Raw genomic sequence first — 23,401 nt, 5'->3', positions numbered from 1 at the left:
TCGTTGAGGCCCCGCTGGGTAGCATGCATCCGTGTGTTTGACACCTTACCAACGACCTTGTTGATGACTCAGACAGAGAAACATGTAGGCGTGCATCGTTATACAGATCGTTACGGGTCGCCGCATCGCTGCTGCATCGTTGGGAAGATCTGACTGTTTGACATCTCACCAGTGACCACATAGCGACACAGCAACGATCCCTGACAGGTCGTATCGTTGTCGGGATCGCTGTAGCGTCGCTTAGTGTGACGGGGCCTTAAGTCTCCTATGTGTCTGTATAAGTGGTTTTATTAGTGTAGAATTTTGGGGGGTGACCGACTCTCTTCAAGAATCCATCAGTCAGGCGCTATCTTTCAGAGGGTTTGTAACGCTTGCCTTTTACAGGTTACTCACAGCTAACTTATAACCACAGGAACTATGAAAGAAATGCCGACCTTTCAGGTGATCATAAATCAGCTGTGAAATGCTGAGAAAACAAAGAACAAAATAGTTAGAATCTGTCATTCAGCCCATTGTGAGTTTTTAGTGAATGGATTCTGCAGTGAAACAAACAGTGCAACACAGAGGTTATAGAGGGCAAGCTGCAAAATTTTCAGTGAAGCCCAAATTACAAATTAAATTAAAACAAAAAAAGCCCTCTGAAGGCATCTGTCTTTTAAAACCAGTCTTTAAATTCAATTCTTTTTTCATCTAACAGATTTTACCAAATCGGACATTTAAAAATAAGCAATTTAATGATTTCACAAAATTTTAACTACTTGTCACTTACTTTATTAGAATATACATCATCATGTGCATACACAAAATGCAATGTTTGAGGAGTAAGTCATGGAGGGGAAAAAAAAAGAAAAGACATTTCTTCTTTGAACTTAAATCATAGAATTTGAGATCAAATTGTGAGAATTCATCTTGGTCCTACTCGGTTCTTGAAAGCCCTCATGGATTTTGCCATCATTGGTGCAATCTCTAAAAGAGACAAGGGCTTTACTTTTGACAAATATAAAATATTACTCATACATTTTATACAATATATGCAGAGGAAATACAGTAGATCGTAATATTATATATGTAAAGCTGAAATGTTTCTGAAATGATAGGACATAAAATTGTGCATAGTCTTACAAAATGGTCTCTAGTAAGTCGCCATCTAATAAACCAGAAAGTTAGCTCGTCTGAAACTGGCTTTTACCATTGAACTGTAATAGAGCTTGAATTCTTTCGGAGATAATATTTTGGATTGCCCGAGTGCAATATCTGAGGTGCGGCATTCATTTGACGTTGAGGAGCTGGATGAAAAGTTTTTTCCTGCTTCTGTGTATACAAAAGGTTGGTGCCCGTCAATAATATGGAGGGAGTTTCATGTAACAGAACGAAAAAATACGTTAAAGCCCCATTCAAGCTGTTTATTTTTCTAAATTTCAGCGCTGGAGTGTTGCTACTAATCCAAGTTACCTAATCCTAGTAATTTTGAAGGTGGGGGTTGGCAGAGCAAATTAATTGACTGTGGGGGCTGGGGAAGAGCAAATAATGATGAATTTTGAAGGTGGGGGGGATTAAATCATGATGTATGGAGACTGGGGGATGGGCCAGCAAATAATAAATTGAGAGGTGGGTGGGGGGGGGTGTAAATGATGTATTGAATGTGGGGGGGAGAACAGCGGATAATGAATAGAGGGTGGAGGTGGGAGAGAAAGAGGACATGACAATGAATTGGTGTTGAGGGGGGCATGTAAATCGAATGAATCGGGGAGCGGGAGGTACAGAGGGGTCGTTGACGATGCAGGAGTGTGACTGGTAATGAATTGGGGGAAAGAGTACAGGTGCTAACTAATTTATATATTTATTGGGTGGAGAAAGTGGCTATTTGTAGTTAGTGGGGGCACAGTAGTGGATTACAATTTATATTTGGAATGGTGGGTTGCATAATAACTAATTATATATTAATGGTGGGTGCACGTCTGTATTCAGCTGTATAGTGTAGAAGAAGGGGAAAAAGTGGGAATGTGCTCTAGATAACTGTGTTATTTTATGCAGAGACGAGTCCTGGCTGGAAGAAGTGATGGCAGTCTGCGCTGGATGAAAAGCGAAGATAAATATCTTCAACTAGAGACGTCACTGGTGAGTCAGTGTATTACCTGTACACTGACACTATGCACTATATACTATGTAAAGAGTTCCTGTGTAGAATGTCACTGATGATCCCTGTAATACCTGTACACTGACACTATATATAGAGCTCCTGTGTGCAATGTCACCTGTGATCCCTGCATTACCTAAACACTGACACTATATACAGAGCTCCTGTGTATAATGTCACTGGTGTTCACTGTATTACCTGTACACTGACACTATATACAGAGCTCCTGTGTATAATGGCACTTAGTATTGTGTTTTTTTTATTAATGATCGGTATTGTAATATTCGGTTAGTATGTGGTGGTAATATGTGGTCTGGTCATTATGTGATGGCATTTGTCTCTTGTATAAGGTATTATTCGGTCACTATGTGATGGCAATATGTGGTTTGGTCATGATGTGACTGTATTTGTCCCTTGTATGTGGAATTATTCGTTCACTATGTGGTGGTAATTTGTGGTCTAGCCATGACGTGGTGGTATTTCTCCCTTGTGTGTGATATTATTGGTCATTTAAAAAAATGTATATGACACATTCCCTTAAAAGAAAAATATATAAAAATATACCTAAAAAGAGTATTGTATATTTTAAGAAATGTGTAATAAGTTAGAGTAGAGTAGAGCGGGGCCAGAAGAGTCTACTGGTCTTGGCGGCGGCTTAAAAAAATCTTTTGGCCAAAACAAAAGCTGCTGGCTATGCATGTGATATAGTGTTCGATGGGAACTGTTAATGTGTGACTGGTGAGGACATGGTGCAGAAGTGGAGTTTTTCCAAGAGTGGGCGGTGGGACTGTGGAAGGTTCGAGGGGTGGAGGTGGAGTCTCAAAGTGGCCCAAAAATTTTGTCAGAATAGGGCCCTGAAATTCCTGGTGGCAGCCCTGCCTCTGGTTTAATATTTTTTCTCAGTTATCCCTTGTTCATTTTTTTTGTAATTGTATATGCGGTATCGTTTTGTCCCCTTTTGCAACATCTTTAATATTTTTTTTTTTATAAAACACTGCCTACTTTTTGGATTAAATATATAAAATTTACTAGCTTCGTTACTCTTGCTCAATAAACCGCATCCATGAATCCATACCCGTAACGGATGTCCAATCAGCCTGTATAAACGATTTGTGGTGGTAGCTAGTTTTCTTGGGTTATTGCAGAGCTTGGCAGTGACTGAACCGTAATGTGCGTGTGTATAATTAATATAAAATTATATATATTAGGGAAAAAAAAATATAATTTTTTTTTTGCCCAATATCCAGCCTGGTAGCTAAAGCAGCTATGGCCTCATCAATCACTTGTCAGTAAATTGCATAATTGTCCAGATAGTTTGAGGCAGCATAGTGCTGGTTCGTGACAACTTAGTAACAGCGGGGGAAGATCTGCGTGATCACGTAGCCATCGCATGACAAATTGGTTGCAGCAGTGGGATATATGCGAGATCGCTTAACTGTTCTCCTGACTGATTCCATAATACAAAATTACATACACTTAAACAGATGGTTTAAACTTGTTCAGGATGGTGTACTTACTTTAAAAATCCATGTCAGAAGATTTGTAAAATTTTAATATCAAGATCAGGATCAGATGGTGAAATTATACAGCCATTCTGACATTGATTTTCAGAGTAATTACACCAGTCATATTAAGACTTAAACATTTAAAATTTTATGCAAGTTGAATATGAAATTTGTTAGATCCACCTTAAAAACACCTTCACAACCTTGGTAGTATATGTACGTCCAAGGTCGTGTCACTTTCATTGACACCGGCTCAGACGCTGACCCCGCATCTTTCCCTGCACATGACAGCTGATCTGATCAGCTGTCATGTGCCTCAAATACACCCGCGGCTGTTAACCAGTTAAATGCCCCTGTCAATTACTGATAGCAGCATTTAAACACACGCCGGCCGAAAGAGCGTCACAAGTCCTACCCATTAGCGCCCCTGTCACATGGTCGCGTAGTGCCAATGGGTTGTCATGACAGTCGGGGGTCTGCAGAAGACCCCCGGGCCTGTCATTTTGAATTTCCTATGAACACCGACCTAAATTTTTTATTTTTTTCCTTCTTACAAATTTTTGATATTTTTTTACCACTTATATAAAGAACCTAAATAACAACAAAGATTTGCCACAAATAATAAATGAAAAGAAAAGTGGGCAGTACTCTGTAGGGTAAACAGAATGCTGTCCACATGCAAGCTGAGCAAAAAGGCTTATTGAAAAAAGGAGTACAGCACAGCAATATTTTCTTGCATACAAATAACAAGGTTTTATTGATATGAAACACACAATGTGAATAAATTACATACAAGGAGATAGTGCCGGATGGTGTATTACATCATGGTGGGGTAAGTAAATTTTGTAAATTCATAGTACTAAGAGGCGACATAATTACACAATGCCCATAGAGGCCACACTGTCAGTCTTAGGTTGTAAACCGACCAGCATCAGAATAACAGGCCAAGATGACAATACATGCCATCAATGCCCTGACACTTATATGAAAAAGTCCGCCCTCCCCTGTAGCCACATTAGAAAAAACACTACTAGTCAGTGTGAGTATTAGAAGTCATGGCAAAAGTAGCTCATACAAACCCACTTCACAAAAAAGCTAAAAGTGGCATAAGGAGAGGTAACCCACCTATGAAGAGCACCAACGGTCACAAGGGGAGCATGGAGGTGAAAAGACGAAGGTCCGACGTACGTTTCGCGGCCCACGCCGCTTTCTCAAGGACAGAGAGTATGTATAAAAGTGACCCGTGGTCTCTCTATATACCCACATTTTGATGACGGAGCCCTCCCTGAGGGGATGCCTTAGGGACTTTCCATCTATGACACCCAGGAGATGCTGCAGTCTCGGAGACATCCTGGTTAACAGTCATTATGTGACACCGATACCGCTCCCTTTTGGATCGAGGGGTCCGAATTTGGGCAGTTTTAAGTGTGGACAATGTGTGGCTTACCCCAATGTCCTTCGATGCACTAGTTTCTGTTCCACAGATGGCAATAGATCATTTGATATTAGACATCACATATCATGCGGCACGACGGGTGTCATCTATTACGATACCTGCAGTTACACTTTAATTTATGTCGGGTTGACCTCCAGGAAACTGCAGGTACGTATACGTGAGCACGTAAGAGACATTGGAGCAGCCAGCTCAGTTGAAGATCTAACACTACTTAAGACTATCCCACGTCATTTTAGGATTAAACATAAACTGTAACCCTCGCTCCTTTATGCTGCGTGGTATCGACGTGATACATATGGGGATTTGGGGGGGTAACATCAAAAAAGTGCTTGCCCAGAGGGAGGCACAATGGATCATGCGATTGGGCACAATGATACCCAATGGCCTCAATGAGTCCCTGAGTTTTTCCTCTTTCTTGTGAGCTTAGCAGCTGACCCTGTACATCTTTGTTTTAACATCTCTTTTTCTCAATGGAAGTGAGGGAGGTGTTCCCAAGTGGGATTTGTATTTTACATGATTTTAATTTTGTATTGCGTTTCTTATTGTCTTTCTTTCTTTTCTCCTTTATTAGAGTATATCTATATACTATGACCCCAGCCCATTCTGGATGATGGTGGAATTTGGATGTCTATATCGGATTGGAGGTGGTTATGGGATTCGGGCTTAACAAGACAAGATGACACAGCTTGAGATATACTTGTTTTCTATGTGCCAGATTTATTTCATTGCTTTTTGATATTTTAGTCATCTTGTCCTTCTCTTTCTATTTGCACTATGGCCCTTTCCCCTCCCTCCTCCCCTCCCCCCCTCTCCAATTCTTCTAATTTTTGTTTCTTTCATCTATATCTAACCCCTTACCTGATAGGGTTAATTGTTATTACCTCATCTATTGTCTGTGGGCATAGGTGCGCCGTGCGTGTGGCAGTGACGCGGCGTGCGTGCGCCCGGCCGTCTTTCGGCCGCCCGGCGCCTGTGTGAGATTCATCCTGCGCATGCGCGGTGGGCGATCTGACGGCTGGGGTGCGCACGCGGCGTGTTCTCGCCGCTGTCCGCACGCGCCAATATTGGCGTCACCATCCACATTATCACGTGGTCCCCGCGGCGCGCCCCCGGCTTTAGCTGGCCACTTCCGGGTGCGCGCCGCGCTGGCCACGTGACCGGATCCCTGGGTGTCACTGTGGGTATATAGAGAGACCATGGGTCACTTTTATACATACTCTCTGTCCTTGTGAAAGCAGCGTGGGCCGCAAAAAGTACGTCGGACCTTCCTCTTTTCACCTCCATGCTCCCCTTGTGACCGTTGGTGCTCTTCATAGGTGGGTTACCTCTCCTTATGCCACTTTTAGCTTTTTTGTGAAGTGGGTTTGTATGAGCTACTTTTGCCATGTCTTCTAATACTCACTGTGACTAGTAGTGTTTTTTCTAATGTGGCTACAGGGGAGGGCGGACTTTTTCATATAAGTGTCAGAGCATTGATGGCATGTATTGTCACCTTGGCCTGTTATTCTGATGCTGATCGGTTTACAATCTAAGACTGACAGTGTGGCCTCTATGGGCATTGTGCAATTATGTCGCCTCTTAGTACTATGAATTTACAAAATTTACTTACCCCACCATGATGTAATACACCATCCGGCACTATCTCCTAGTATGTAATTTATTCACATTGTGTGTTTTATATCCATAAAACCTTGTTATTTGTATGCAAGAAAATATTGCTGTGCTGTACTCCTTTTTTATATAAAGAACCTGTATATGTTTGGTATCTGTCTGCGTACTCGTACTGATCTGGGAAATTATATTGTCTGGTCAGTTTTAGCATTTCATGAACATGGTATATATATAAAAAAAAAAAAAAAAAAAAAAAACACAATTGTGGAATTGCACTTATTTTGTTATTTTGCTGCCCTTGGAATTTTTTTCCCCCCTATTTTCCAGTACACTATATGGTAAAATTAATGGGGTCATTCAAAATTACAACTCGTCCCGCAAAAAACAAGCTCTCACAAGGCCATATTGATGGACAAATAAAAAGTTATGGCTCTGGGAAGAAGGAGAGCAAAAAAACGAAAGCACAAAAACGAAAAGTCACAAGGTGGTGAAGGGGTTAACATATAATCAGTATAACTAGCTTTCAGTAAATATTTTTGCTTTGTTTCTATACATTTTGTTTCATAAGGGAAACTACTTTAATTGCAGGTAAGCTGCAATTAATAAAATGCTTTGCAATTTGGGCTTTGTAAATAATCTGGTGAACATACCACGATGTATTTTTAGATTTATGGCACATTGCAATGTATTTATGCTCTCATTTTAGGTTTGGCAAGGTTGGTGGTTTCCACCTGTCAACTACAACAACTGCTTCTGTGAACTTAAAGTTGACATGGGGCTGAATACTGGGCCTGGCCTCAGGCAGTTGTACTAACAGATCAGTATACATTATTGTAAGAACACAAACTGGATAGCACATGGTGGACTCTAAAGTCGGCTATACACATTAGATGGCTGTCGGAGAAATGATGCTTTAGCAGGTCACTCGACCAACAACCATGTCGACAGTCTCCCATACACAACACGAGTGCTATTGTGTTCTCTATGAGAAAGCCACCATCAGACATATTCACTGGTGGCTTATGACAGGGAGAACAAAGTGATCGAAAACCTGAAATTTGACAGGCACGATCGACATCTCCTGAAACAATCAGTTGTCCGGCACCTCCATAAACATTAATGTTGGCCATATCCATCAATATTAGTCAACATTAGTCTAGTCTAAAGTGTATGGGGTCTTTAGAAGTGATTTCAACAGGCTTATTATATGTAAATGTACTAAATTAGTGTATACTAAATGGTCTAGCTTTGTTTGAATCCCGCAATGACTGATTTAAACTTGGTCAATTTGTAAAAATTGTCCAGAAAAAAAAAAAAGATTTTATAACTCAAATCTATCCATATTGAAAAAAAATTATATATTTGAAGGCAAAGGAATACAGTGGTATTCTATGGAGCATAAAGAAAACTGCTGTGCCTAGTATTGAGCAACTAATACAAAAACTTTAGGATTCAAAATTCACCACTGTTGTATTAAAACTCCACCTCCAACGTTATAATCTTTATGTAGTAACGAAAATTTTTATTAGGGAATTGTTGAAATTATGCTTCAGTACAATTCGTTAAGGAAAATCCAAGGGAGTACTGTTATCAGTCACAAGGTGGCATGTTGTGCGCTCAAGAGGCTTAGACATAGGCTATCCAATTGCACCAGTGTTAATTTACAAGTTTGGCTTACACACCCCAGACCTGCAGTTTGTGATGACATTGCATATTTTTGGAAAATTAGTATTCTCAATTATTAATTGTCAAAATATAAACAAAGTTCACATAGCCATATATATCAAGATTAGTGATGATAGAGAGAGTAGGTTTCATTAACCCTTTTGGCTAGGACGCTTGGGTGCTCGCCGAGTATTTTGGCATGCTCTGCATTTCTTTTAGTGTCGCCATACCTGCAAGTGTCACAGCTGTTAGACAGCTGTGACACATGCAGAGATTGCCTGTCAAACAGCAGTGCTGCTTCTGAATTTTGTTAGTACCCAGCAGCTCATGCTTCATCCCGGCACCGAGTGATCAGTGCTTCCTAATCTTTATACACAGGGCTTGTTCCACGCAGTGTGTACAGTGATCAGGAAGGCAGAGATAGTAATAAATCATCCATGCTTTTTCTATTGGGAGTCTGGCTGGGTCTGACAGCAGGCTCCCCGTCTCATGCTGCTGCCTATGATGAAATTACATCATTTTAGAGCAATGTGTGGACAGGGCAGACATTTAAAAGTCTATGAGTGGTCTGAAAGCAGTTAAGCTGCACAACAGTATGAAAAAAAAAAATAAAACTTACACACAAAGAAAACGGAATTAGAACAATCAGTGTTCAGCTTCCCGCTACAGACTGGGATGGGGGTCGGTATTATGAGAAAGAGGCGTCTGTGGGAGGGTGGACCATGGAAGACAGTCTTTGAGAGAGGGCGAGAGCAACAGAAGTGAATGGAGAGCAGAGTGAGAGGAAGTCAGTCACGGGGAGCATCCTGACAGCAATGGAAGTCATGCCTTTTGTAAAAACAGCTATACTTACTCTTTACAGTTCGTTTCTGATCTTGACTTTGGCCAAACTGGTTATTACACACACCCACCACAGTATTCTGGTGAGCATTTGAGTTGAGAGTTGATGCATTACTTTCCTTTGTTTCTATTTTTTGCAACCTACAGTAGAAGTATAAAAAAAAGCAAAATAAAAAACAAAAAACAGAATTGGTTACCGAATCAATATTATAGTACAAGTAAAAAAAAAAAAAAAAAAGTAGAAGTATTCTTATAATACCCTACTCTCTAAAACAAGCCATATTGTAAGAGGCTTTGCAGGGTGTATCACTAAAAATCAATGCCATTATAAGCCAGATCACAATATTTGACTGCACGAGATCTCAAGATATAATGGGCGTTTGTTCATAGATTTTAAAATAACAGGCTTGCAATGGTGTGGATATAATATAATATGTTTGATATATAGTAGAGAAGCAGGAGGTAAAGTCATGAATGGCAGGTATGTGTAACTGAGGTGACTATCCTCAGTGGTTAAGTTCCAGAAGAAAATATAGCAGTAACAACTGTTACCGAGAGGATTTTTTAGTGGACAGAATTTGGGGTCCGGGATTTAAGAATGACCAAAAGAGCCTGGGTGAGAAAGGTCGCTCCCATACACTCCAGCCCCAGATTTGCTCATCAAGCTCGGCAGGGTCTGTTGTGTTTGGAGAGGGAAAAGACCGTTAATGGAGAACAGTTTCTGCCAGAGCCTCAAAAGGTTTATTTAAAACTAAATGGGGGAGACCACTTTGAATTATTTTGCCTACCCAATGGAAAGACTGTTTTTAGGGCCAGATGTTAGTCAGTGTCGGGGCACATGTACAGCCAGCGCTCTCTATACACTAAGTGGTGCCTGAAACATTGGCGGTGCCACCCCTATGACTGAAAGCCGAATGCTGCCAGGTGGAATAAAGTAAATTTCCTCCTGACAGTGGAGCGCTCAGTGCAGCAGCCGCACGGTGTCAAAACACTATTAACTTTCAGATTAGCCCCATATCTGCAATTTAATAGTGTTATTTTACATAACAGGGTACCTTCAAATTAATGGGCAGTGCATATATACTCGACATTTTGAGACAAACCCTTTAATATTCCCTAGTTATACTTTCATTTACCCATTTAGGCATGTCAAAGCATATAAAAGTATTTTTTAACAAAAGGTAGTCCATACTGAAAATGGCATATTTATTAAAATAACTATTTTTCGGCATTATTGATTTGTGGGCAATATATTTACAAAGGCTCTAAAAAAAAATGTAGATATGCCTCACCAGGCAGGACAGAGTGAATGACAAGAACAGACAGCTACTGAATGTCTTAGCATTTCCAAGATCGGGTTTCATTCTATAGTTACACCTCCAAAATAGTTTATTACCTTCAGGTACTCACAACAGTCAGTCACACTTGTGACTGTACAAGACACAGGAAGAAAACCAATGCAGCTAATTGAAGAGGGCAGATAAGGTGCTGAAAGCAAGGTATAATAAAAGGGAAAATCTGTGATGTAGGAGTGAAAAGGCAACTGTTCTTAATCCTCAGGAGTGGGGTAAATTACACATGACCATGTGATAGACAGCAGGTTCTACTCTGCAATTTTACCGAGCATTGGAAGTCGCAGCTTTCCACTTATGACAGGTTATTATTCGGGATTGTATTCAGTAAAACAAAAGCTTCATAGCTAAATGCGGAAACATTTGTAACTATTTTATAAGAATCACTTGAGATAGAAGAAAGAAATTCCATTTTTGTTACGGCTGATCAATGTAAAACTGTTTTATGAAGGCAGATTTGTCAGCTCAATGGCAACCTGGTAGCCATTTCATGCTGTCTGAACCATAGGAAACCACGAATCGCAGAAAGGTTCTATAATTGCCACCATTCAGGTTTTACTTTGAAAAGCTTCAGCCGGGGACAATGTCACTAGGATGTCTAGTCTGCTTTTTCCCACCTCACTCGACTAGACTGACAGGTCTCGCCTATGTGTCTGCTTCTTGGATTAGTCATCTTATTTGTAGCACTCAGACCAACATTTAAAATAAAGTTTTATCTGAAAAGAAACAGCTTTTCAGAGTAAAGCTAACATGGATGGCTGCTATAACTTATTATGTTTTTGCTCATATAGCACCACCATATTCGACAGCTTTACATACATCATCATCACTGCCACATAGGGAATTTAGATTGTAAGCCCCAATCAGTAGGTCTTTGGAGTGTAGGAGGAAACCAACGCAAACATGGGAAGAACATATAAACTTCTTTCAGATATTGTCCTTGGTGGGATTTGAACCCAGGACTGCAAATCAACAGTGTTAACTACTGAGCCACTGTGCTGCCCTAACTAAGCCGGTCTCTGATTAATGTTGGCCTGTGGTTTGTGAAGCTTGAGCCAGATGTCAGGTTCCCTTTTACATTCTGCCCTATTCAAACGTCCATGCAAACAGGTCCGAGATAGGAAAGCAATGTATTGACAGGCCATAGGTCTCCTGACCCAAGTATGACAGCTTCAAATATTTCTAGGTCACTTTCTGCCGCTTCTGTCCCTCTTCCTAGTGAATAGTCAGGCCACTGTAAATACGTGCATGCACAATGATCCAGCAATCACAGCCTCGACAGCTTTATTCATGAATATGTAGGAGTGCTGGACGAGATGGTCTGGTCCCTGACACTCTGAAGAGTTAAAGTTGTGTTTCTGAAGGTATAACCCTCAGGGGCTGCAGTTTAGCCTAGACAGGGTTAACTGTAATGGCCGGCCTAGTTGAGGGAGGGGGGAATTGAGTGTTGGTGTGAAGTTCAGGAAGTGAATCGAGAGAGGTGACAAGCAGCAGGCTCGGGTAAAGGGTTGCTAGGGACAACGTGGTCCTAGAATCCCGGGGTGCAGTAGATTGCCAGAGAACTCCTCTGTACGAGTCCCCTTTGCCGGCCTGGGAACCTTGAGATGGATGTCAGGGCCTGGGGGCACATTCTGTCTGCGAAGCTACAGAAGATATAGGACTCAAGCTCTCAGAGGCGCAGTGAGATTGAATCCGAATATACTGCTAATGGTGGAGAAGAATCCCTAGGGCTAGAGAAGTTAGCAAGAAGGATGCTCTACCTAGATCGGGAACCAGGGCTGAAGTTGTATCTGGTACCTGTGGGAAAGATGACACCCCGTTGGCCCTTATCCTTTACACCTGCCTGTACATTCTGCCAGTCACCAAGTACAAGTTTGATTGTTTTTATTAATCTTGTGTCGCCTGAATTAATTGCTGCCCTAGTTCCAGAAATGGAAAACCTGGAGTCGGAAGAGGCCTGCGGGTCAGAAGTAAGAGGGGAAACATCACATACGCCTCAGCACACCAGGACAGGTACACATTTCGTCTCTAGGATGAAAGAGCGAGTAGACGTGACGGCTCGCCCACGACTACCTCGCTCAGGGACATCTTACAAATATACTGGACACATAATCATGTCCCTTGTATTGCTCCTAATAGCCAAACTGTAAATAAAAAATAAAAAAAAGTTAGTGCAGTTTTTATTAGAGATGAGCGGTATTCGACTCGAACTGTTCGCCAATCTCAAATTCGAGCTGTTTTGGGCGGTGTTCGAGTCGTTCGTCGAACTCGAACGATTTGCAAAAAATTCGGCTGTTCGAGGTTATGTTCGATAACTGTTCGAGCACCAAAAGCGTAACTGGATTTTTTCACAGTTATACTGTTAATTAGTGATGAGCGAGCATGCTCGCCACTGCTCAGTACTCACCCGAGCATCTCAGTACTCGAGATGCTCGGAGCTCGCCGAGTACTTTCGAGATGCTCGGGCGGGAGCTCGGGTCCCTGTCCTGCATGTCTGGCGCTATTTATAGCACCATTTATGGAGGGATTGTCTGCCACTCACTGTAGTGCCACAGCCATGGTGGTTGTGTCATTACAGTGGTTGCCCAAATCGATGGGAACAGTGCTCACAGTGAAACACGAAAAGCCGGCAATTCAGCAGCGGCATACACCGGTACCGACAATTTAGAACAGAAAGCATAGAGCATCAAAGATAGATTAGAGAGACAGAAACATGTCAGTCACATATATAATAAGTACAGTGACAGTGTTGGTTACTGTACTTGTCATTTAGTGTTAAAATAAAGGATTAAAAAAAAAATGGCGTTGGGTTCCCCGTAATTTTAGTCTCTAGCGGAGGTTAAGCAGACGGCTGGGGCAGATGTTTGAAGCCTGGGAAGGGGGTAATACCCACGGAGCTTCCCAGGCTACTAATATCAGCCCCCAGCTGAATACCTAGCCTTTACAAGCTATTAAAATGGGGAACCCCAAAAAAAAAAAAATGACGTGGGGTCCCCCCCCTATTTTAATAGCTAGCAAAGGTTAGGCAGACAGCTGGGGGCTGATATTAATAGCCCAGGAAGGGTGCCATGAATATTGGCCCCCTCCCAGGCCAGAAACACCAGCCGTCAGCCGCCCCAGAAATGGCGCATCCATGGGATGGGAGAGGGGGGCTGGCCGTCAGGCTCTGGCACAAACCCGGCGACACGGAGGTCGCACGGGCAGGAACGGCCTTGACCGTGTCGGCTTTGCACTCCAGCGTAGTCCCTCTGCTCGCTCGCACCCGTAGCTTCAAAGGGATGCGCAAGTGGCTTTTCTTCCCAGGGCTGTTCCCCGTCCAGCAGGAACATGGGGGAGCTCAGGTCGGCCTTCCACCGTACCCCCTTACCTCCCTCGCCCTCTTTCCATCTTCCATTCTCCATCTAACCCCTCGGCTCTGTGGTGTCCATTCTCCCTCCAGCTCTCTCCTTCTCACAGGTGGACTACCGCGTGTATTCACACTGTGGCGAATCTTTGTGGCCCAGGCATAAGAAGTAGTCGAGGTAATGGATAATATGTGCCCCCTTAGAAACGTCCATGATGACCCATTCGAGGAAGCAACTAAACGCCTCAAATAGTGAGCAGGATCTGGAGCACCCCATGGGCAAACAGCGATCTATATAGTATGCTCCTTCCCAGAAGCAGCCCAATAGGTGGACACTATTCGAAGGCACAGGTAGTAAGTAACCGGAACGCCCCCTCAATGTCTGTTTTGGCCATTAGGGTGCCCCTTCCCAAGTTCTTGACCCGCCTAATTGCCTTTTCAAAGGAAGTACAGTATATACTACTGTACTTGGTTCCACGTCAATGTTGTCGTTTACTGACCTGCCCCTTGGATATGACAAATGGTGGATTAGTCCGAATGTATTGGGTTCCGTTTTTGGCACGACTCCCAGCGGTGATACCACTATGTCTTGTAAGGAAAGTGTGCTGAATTGAACCGCCATTCTACCTAAAGATATTTCTTTGTTTAATTTTCTTGTCACGACGTCTGGGTGTTGGTAGGCTGATTTTAGATTTTTACTCCAGCCTTTCTTGATTTTAGAAGGGCATGACATGCCTATATCTGTGTCTCCTCCTCCTTTTACTCCTCTACCTATTTTCTTTTCACATGACTATATGTACTTGTCACTTTTCCATGTGTTAGTTGTGTCTTCTGAGCAGTTTGTCATCTTTTGGACACCCTTGAAGGTGTTTTCTATGTGTTTCTATGTGTTTTTGTTTGCCTGCCATTGGCTTTAACGGTGTTCGACAAACCGTTCGGCGAACATGCCGGTGTTCAACGAACCAAACCCAGACACTACGGGGGTGGCTCAACACTAGTTTTTACTACTAGGTTACAGTAATATGCTACCCTCACATAGAGCAACATATTAAGTTGAACTGTTTAAAAGGGTTCTTGTGTTGTCTGGCACCAAGATCTTAGCAGGAAATCCTTTATGTGCTGCAAGTTATAAGATGGGGTCTCCATGAATCAATCTGGTGTTTCCAGCACATTGTTGTTATTATTTTTTATTTTATAGAGCACGTATTAATTCTGTGACGCTATACATAGGAAATTTGTCGCAAGTGTACTTCTTTCCCTCCCTGGAGTGATTTAAAGCCTAAAACTCCGTTTACACCAATGAACGTCACTAAATGTCCGATGATCAGCTATTTGTTTGCTCCTTTACACAGTCGAACTACTCTCAGATTGTTCAGTGCACATAGGCTGCCATTCTTCTTGGCAGCACAAGTTGTGTTTACATAGGACGATGAGCTGCCGAGAACAATGATCTTTTTTTATCCAGCACAAAGTATTATTTCACCCGATGAACGAGCGTTTTACTATTTGTCAGGTGATCTGCTGCCTGGGTAGAATAAGATTATCGGGAAATGAGCAGTCCTAGGGACGTTCGGTCACCATAATCATGAAGTATAAATGGAGCTTAAAGCGAACCTGTCAGCAGCATTTCGCTAAGTAAACCACAGGCAGTGTCATGTTGCGGCTCCTGTATTGATTAATATGATACCTGAGATGAAGAAATCCTACTTGTGGAATCAGTGTTTGCAGTTTTGAGTTAATGATATGCCCGTGCTCTGGGGCGGGACTGTAGGCAGGGTCTTTCCTTGGTGGTCTAAGCGAGATCAGCAAGTAAAGCCCTGCTCACAGGCCCGCCCCGAAGCAAAAGTATGTTCCTTATCAGAGACAGAGACAGATGATGCACCCCCTGGGCCGTGGGGTACTCGGTAGCCGGGCCGGTTAGTGCTGGGGGATGTCACGGTGGCAGTGACCCGGTCCGTGACCCAGGGCAGTCAATTAAAGGGAAAGTAAAAGGGGAATAAAGTTTTTAGAGATAATGTTCGTGACGCCACCTGTGATATGCGGCTATATAGGGCAGCCGCTGCAGTGCAGGTCAACTGGAGCTGATGGTGATGCAGCAGAGTTGGTTCAGCTCTCCACAGGTAGAGCTAAGCTCCAGGGCAGGAAATGATATATTGATTGTATGAGGTAGATGTTGTTGGTGAGGTGTAATGCAGGTGATGGTGCAGCAATTATTCAAGGACACAGTGGGGTGCAGTCTTCAGGTTTTACTCACAGTTGTTAAGTTCCTCAGGTTACACTTTCCGGATTATAACTGCCCACGTCGTCCTGTGTCCTCCGGGATAGTGATCCAGCAAACTCTCAGGTATCTCAGGAGCACTTAAACGGGACCCTGTTCTATGTACCTTCCTCGGTCGTCTCACTGCGCTGGCACTCACCCTCCTGCCCTGCGCCTCACAATCAGTGTCCCAAGCCAGTGGCCTCGGGCCTTGTCGGGCGACTTGAAATCCCCTGGACCCCCTGTGGCCGCCTTTTTGGCGATGTAATTGAGGCTGTTGGCTGCAGCACCTTGAAAATGCAGCAGCCTCCGGTTGTCTAGCTGAGCCTGGTTGTTCTCCACTAGTTTAGGGGCCGTCCCCTCTCTGCGGCCTGATCCCCCCACATCAGCGTAGATTCGGGCGCACGGGTGGCATCCACACTCACCGTGCCACTGGGATCCCTTCTGTCTTCCTGGAGCCCTCCTCACTGCTCCTTTCTTCTTTCCTCTCTCACTATGCCCGACTCCTCTCACTCTACTGAACTCCTGTTCCAAGCACTGGAGCCAGGAGCATGGACCCTTCTGCACTGCTCTCCTGAGCAGGACTGGACCCTTCTAGATGTTTCTCTCTGTCTTTTATACCCTTTCTGTCTGTGCTCCCCTGATCTTCTTCCTCCACCCACCTCCTCTACCTAGTTCCACTCTCCAGCTAGGGTCCAGGGACTGTGCTCTCCCTTAGGAGCAATCTCGCCCTCCCTACTGAAGTAGAGTGTATTGGATGTGGGTGTGTGGGTCCCGGGTAGTACTCCTTCCTTACTTACTTGAGAGTGGGGTACCTCTGTGGCGACTTGAATCCGCAGGGGCACCACAGAGACAGACCGAGAGACAGACACAGACAGACAGACCGAGAGAGAGACACAGACAGACAGACCGAGAGACAGACACAGACAGACAGACCGAGAGACAGACACAGACAGACAGACCGAGAGACAGACACAGACAGACAGACCGAGAGACAGACACAGACAGACAGACCGAGAGACAGACACAGACAGACAGACCGAGAGACAGACACAGACAGACAGACCGAGAGACAGACACAGACAGACAGACCGAGAGACAGACACAGACAGACAGACCGAGAGACAGACACAGACAGACAGACCGAGAGACAGACACAGACAGACAGACCGAGAGACAGACACAGACAGACAGACCGAGAGACAGACACAGACAGACAGACCGAGAGACAGACACAGACAGACAGACCGAGAGACAGACACAGACAGACAGACCGAGAGACAGACACAGACAGACAGACCGAGAGACAGACACAGACAGACAGACCGAGAGACAGACACAGACAGACAGACCGAGAGACAGACACAGACAGACAGACCGAGAGACAGACACAGACAGACAGACCGAGAGACAGACACAGACAGACAGACCGAGAGACAGACACAGACAGACAGACCGAGAGACAGACACAGACAGACAGACCGAGAGACAGACACAGACAGACAGACCGAGAGACAGACACAGACAGACAGACCGAGAGACAGACACAGACAGACAGACCGAGAGACAGACACAGACAGACAGACCGAGAGACAGACACAGACAGACAGACCGAGAGACAGACACAGACAGACAGACCGAGAGAGACACAGACAGACAGACCGAGAGAGACACAGACAGACAGACCGAGAGAGACACAGACAGACAGACCGAGAGAGACACAGACAGACAGACCGAGAGAGACACAGACAGACAGACAGGGGTGGGCCTATGGGCAGATCTTTTCTTGCTGATCTGGCCTAGAGCACCGAGGAAAGACCCTGCCTACAGTCCCGCCCTGGAGCATGGGCATATCATGTACTCAAAACTGCAAACACTGATTACACAAGAACTACAAAATGGATTTCTTCACCTCAGGTATCATATTAATCAGTGCAGCAGCCTCAACAGGACAATGCCTATAGTTTACTTAACAAAATTCTGCTGACAGGTTCGCTTTAAGAATGTTTTTACTTACTTGTATTTGTCTAGTGGATGAGGTTGCACTATAGGCCCTGCAGTTCCATGAATTTCCTGCTGCCGACGAATATTCCGTGGAGGTTTGGCTGCACCATTGATGTAAGCCAGTTTTACTTGCCGTCCTGCAGGCATTAGAACAAAGTTCATGTTTGAGTTATCAAAATTACAAAGTTAAACTGGACAATTCTGATAGGAATTAAACGGCCTTCCTGCAGTGTCAATAAGCCGACATTGTAAACCATAACAGTAAAAGTACTGGCCAAGTATTAACAAAATAATTGCTCCATTTCTCTTCTGACTGACATATAAAAAGATGTTCACTTCTTTGTGCAACTCATTAACTTGAAATATTCTACACAGAATTTACATTTTAAATACACCTGCATTCCTATACTGTTTATTCATCAAACTTATTTTCATGCCATAGAACAGACAGATCTCTGCTTGTATTTGATAATATACTTGAAAAACTCTTGAAAAGCAATACTTATGTATGTACTATACTGTTCTACTGTATTACTGGATTTCAATAAGAGGTCAATAAATTTGTCCTTTCACTTTATGCATTTTGGACCTTAAAGGGGTTGTCCACTACATGAACAACCCCTTCTGAATGTCTGTGTTTTCCCCCAGTAAAATAATAACACTTATACTCACCTCTGGCACAGTTACAGTGGTGTCGGAACTAGCTCTCCCGGGAATCACGTGAAATTGTCATGTCACACAATCCCTGTGGCCAATTAGTGCTAGCTTGGCTCTCCCTGGCTTCAGACAAAATCACATATAGCCGGAGGAAATGAGACAGTAGCAGCTCTGACTTCCTCCAGCTGTATGCGATTTTTCCGAAGGCGGGGAAAGTGAACCCAGCGATGATTGGTCACAGGAGTCACGTGACATGACAAGGTCATGTGATCCCTGGAAGAGCTAGTGCAGACACTGCTGGAACGGCGATGGAAGGGAGTATAAAAGTTTTTATTTTACTGCAGGGGTGGGGGGGTGGTTCGAAACATAGGGTTTCAGAAGAAGTGGATAACCCCTTTAAGGATTTGTCAATTTAAAATGGTAATTTTGGATGATCTCCTAGGTCCAATGGCTCACTCCAGAAATATGGAAGGTTTGCTCCAAAAAATTTAACAAAATTCCTCTCTCACCTCCTCCTTATTCTATGCAAACTTCTCTGAAAGCCTGAATTTATCATTAACGAGGACATAAGCTGAATCTGGTCCGGTTTAATTTTGCAACTATAATTATAAAACTAGGATCTTATACTCTAATGAGGAGCTGAAATCGAAGTTCTCTGTTCACACACTCTCATATTATTCCAACATACCAAGACTAGACACTTTGCTTCATCCCAACATGTTTTGAAAGGTTACGTAGAAATGGCCCATCAACAAGGTTTCATTTCTGAGATCTACAATATTTTACAAAATCCAGACACAAACTCCTTAACGAAGCATTGTTATTTGCTCAAATGGGAGTGTGGGGGGGGATTACCTAGGTAGAACTTTAACTGAGGCCAAATGGAGAAATGTCTTAATTAGAGCATCCAAGACTGCAACCTGCATTTACCATAAAGAGAACCAATAAAAAATACTTTATTTTTGGTACCACACACCCGAGTTTTTACACAAACTGGACCATTTCTTTCTACTCTATGTTGGGGATGCACCTCAGCAAGAGGCTCTATTTTCCATATATTTTTGGACTGTTCTCTGATCATAGACAAAAGGTTCAATCTTTCGTTAAACAAGTGTTTGCTTTAGATGTACCTCTAGACCCTCAGTTTTTTCTGTTTAAACATTTCTCCATAGACCATATCTAAGAGTCACCAGCACGTTGTCTAATAGCTTTTCATTGAAAGCAAACTTCCCCTCCCTCTTTGCTTGATCTCTATGCTCAGATCAAAGATATTCGAAACTTTGAATGCTGCTTTGAACAACATCATTGTGGAAAGGTTTAATCTTATTTGGTCCCCTTGGGACACTTTTTTGGGTTCGACTATCTAACCTTTAAGAGGTTTCTGCAGCTGGTCATTATATTATCCCTAGTATCTACCCTTTCCCCCTTTTATAGTCTTTGTCTATATGCGAGTTTTTTGTTTAGCTATTTTTTTCCTGTACAATATACATAATCTGACTAACCGACTTAAAATATAATAAATGTATTTTTATTATATTATACTGGTTTAATGCTTTATAGCTTATATTATAAGAATTTACATAGCTCATGTTTGTTTTCCTTGTTAAAAATGAAAAAATATCTTAATATAGATTACAAAAAATAAAAAATAATTTTGGGGAGGAGCATTAAGACTTACAGAATTTTCAAAATAACCATACGACAAACCTTTCGGCTTCCCTGAATGTGCAGAACTGATATTTTGCGTTATCTTCCTTAACTTTTCCTCTCTTTCAGTAAAGAGCCTTAAGTACATTTCCCGCCAAGACTCATACTGTAAAAGCCGATGACCTTTAAAGTCTTTTTCGCAGTGCTTTTTCCACAAGTTCCCAGAGTCTTCTATGAAAACCTTGGTGATAAAAATCAAATATTTTAGCATATCTCCCAAATTCAAAGCTAGCAAAGAGGGACATGTATTGTGGCACACAAAGCGGCCTCAGCTAAGCCATCTCCATAACCTGGAATAGCCTTTTGTGCCCATACAGAAATATTAATCTTAATGCCCACGACACACAGGGTGATATCACCACAGTGCTCACAGGATAATGCCCCCACACACAATATCATGGTCCCACATGCCACCCCCTATTGTAGGATGCTCCCACAGCTCCCCACCCAGTATAATACCTGTACAGACTGTATGATGCTCCCACATTGCACCCCATACAGTATGTTGCCCTCACAGTGACCCACACACAGTAAAAAGCCCCCACAGTATTGTGCCCTATCCGTGCGCTTACATAAAATGATGCTCAAATGTTGCCTCCAACACTCTGCATGATGCCCTAGCAGCACCACCCCAACATACAAAATGGTGACTCCACAGCTTCCCCGCACAGTATAGTACCCCCACATTGCCCCTCCAACATACAGTATGACGACCCTAAAGTCCTACTTTACATAGTATAATGCTTACAAAGTAACCCCATTCACACACAATATTATGCCCCAAAATCTCACCACACAGTATGATGAGTTTGACCCCCCATAGCCCCTCCCACAATATGATGCCACCACTTTGCCCCCCATTACATGATATGTTTCCCCCTTGGAATGAATTCCACCAAGAGGCCCCCACACATTATAATGCCCCCACGGTGACCCCACACAAGCATCCCACTTGCCTGTGTGTTCTTTCACATCTCTGTTACTCTGTGACTGAACTGGACACATACACAACCCCGACCATCTCCGGACAGTGCCCCTTATTCGGGACTGTCCCAATCGATCTGCAAAGCTTGAATGGTATGATTTTATATGTATACATAATGCATGTTTTGGATGTAATGTATATTAGGCTTGCAGAAAATACAAAATATACAAACTGGATTGCATTCTTCAATTCGATTCAATTGCTCAGGAGTACAACGTTGAAGTACTGGCTTCAAAATTTCAAATGGTACACCGCCGACCTCTTGAATGGCTGCAAACAAAAGTAAAATATGTATTTTATTACTCATGTAAAATTTGTAAACCCTTTCCTCTGCAGCCAATTTTCATACTTCATTTTTTTTCTCCCCTTCTTTCAAAGAACCACAACTTTTAAAATTTTTCCATCAACGGAGACATTTTAAGACTTGTTTTATGCAGGTTGAGTTGTAGCTTTGAAGGAGGTCATTATTTTACCATATAATGCACTAAAAAAAATTAGAAATAATTAATACTATACGGCAATACTAAGCTTGTGTAGATTTTTTTTTTTTATTTAAGTGGTGGTGGGGTTAAAAGATGGTGAAAAGCAATTATCAAATCTTCAAACTAATTTTCTAAGATAAGTGCACCAGAATTAAGACTTAATTCCCACCACATGCCATGTCTTACAGGCTTTGAACCATGTTTATGTGTTTTAGATGCTTTTTCTCAAACACTTTAATAAGGTTCGGTCTATTCTAAATTGCATCATTTCTTCAAATTTTGGATAAATTCTTGCACACAAAGTAAGCCACCTAATAGGTGATAAAAACTTTGATAAATGTGGTGCATCTTTAGTCTAACAACACAGGCCAATTAATAAACTAGGACTGTAGAATAGCTGGATAGTTTCAGTAAATCTGCCCTATTTCATTAATAGTTTGAGCATTAAATTTTGACAGCCATTTTTATTTCTTTAAAATTACATTTAAAAAAACATTTTTTAACACATTTTACTGACTTCAATAGTCCCCTTAAGGAGACTTGAAGCTGCGCCTGATTGCTTGTGCTATACATAGCATAGCTGAAGTACTGCTATGTATAGCAAAAATCATGATCTCCTATGAACGCCGGCCACGAGCCAACATTCACAGGAATATCGTAATGACAGGCATGGGGGTCTCCTGCAATCTCCCGGCTGTCATGACAACCCATCAGAGCCACGCTCTACCCGCGGTTGTTAACCCCTTTCTGACATATGTGGTAATAGTACGTCCCTGTGCCTACTAGGCCAGGGACGTACTATTACGCATAATGTGATCGTGCATGCACACAAGCGGTGCGGGTCGATCGCCGCCGGGTGTCAGCTGATTGTCACAGCTGACACCCGGTACTATGTGCAAGGAGTGGTCCCGCACCGCTCCCTGCACATTAACCCCCAAAATGCTGCAATCGAAGTCGATCACAGCATTCCAGGAGCAAGGAGAGGTAAGCACCGATACTTACCTCCTCTCCGGCGTCGTGCCGGGTCCTGATGGTTGTCATGGTGACCTGGACATCATCCGGGTCACCAGACAGCAAGAGGTTACTTTGATCATGCACAGTGCACGATCAAAGTAACTTCTCTCTGTGCAACGCTGATTGGCTGTATAGCACAGGGATGCTGCTGCATCTCTATGCTATACAGCCGATCAGACTGCAAAGAATGAAAGTCCCATAGTGGGACAAAGTATAAAAGTTCAAAAAGTGTCAGAAAGTGAAAACTTTTTTATAGATAGATAGATAATCCAAAAAATAAAAATATACTGTACCCATAAATAAATATTATGAAAAGAAAAAAAAACAATAAAAAAAAAAGGTACACATGTGGTATCACCACGTCCGGAGCAACCTGACCTATAAAA

At 42.8% G+C, this 23,401-nt stretch overlaps 1 protein-coding gene across 1 annotated transcript in view; it reads right to left on the bottom strand.

Annotated features, from left to right (window-relative positions):
• Positions 1-904: 904 nt before the first annotated feature.
• Positions 905-23,401, bottom strand: part of LOC141258134 (elongin-A-like) — an 82,121-nt gene continuing 59,624 nt past the window's right edge. Inside the window, exons 7-11 of the mRNA XM_073673140.1 lie at positions 21,692-21,789; positions 20,535-20,715; positions 18,184-18,307; positions 9,228-9,355; positions 905-966 (exon numbers count right to left, since the gene is read on the bottom strand). Coding sequence (XP_073529241.1) covers positions 905-966; positions 9,228-9,355; positions 18,184-18,307; positions 20,535-20,715; positions 21,692-21,789 — 593 coding nt within the window. The remainder of the gene's footprint in view (positions 967-9,227; positions 9,356-18,183; positions 18,308-20,534; positions 20,716-21,691; positions 21,790-23,401) is intronic.

Source organism: Phyllobates terribilis, unplaced genomic scaffold (assembly GCF_046119375.1).
Source record: "Phyllobates terribilis strain yellow unplaced genomic scaffold, ASM4611937v1 Scaffold_3__8_contigs__length_932513732, whole genome shotgun sequence".
Taxonomy (NCBI): domain Eukaryota; kingdom Metazoa; phylum Chordata; class Amphibia; order Anura; family Dendrobatidae; genus Phyllobates; species Phyllobates terribilis.
This window is presented reverse-complemented; position numbering and strand designations above follow the sequence as displayed.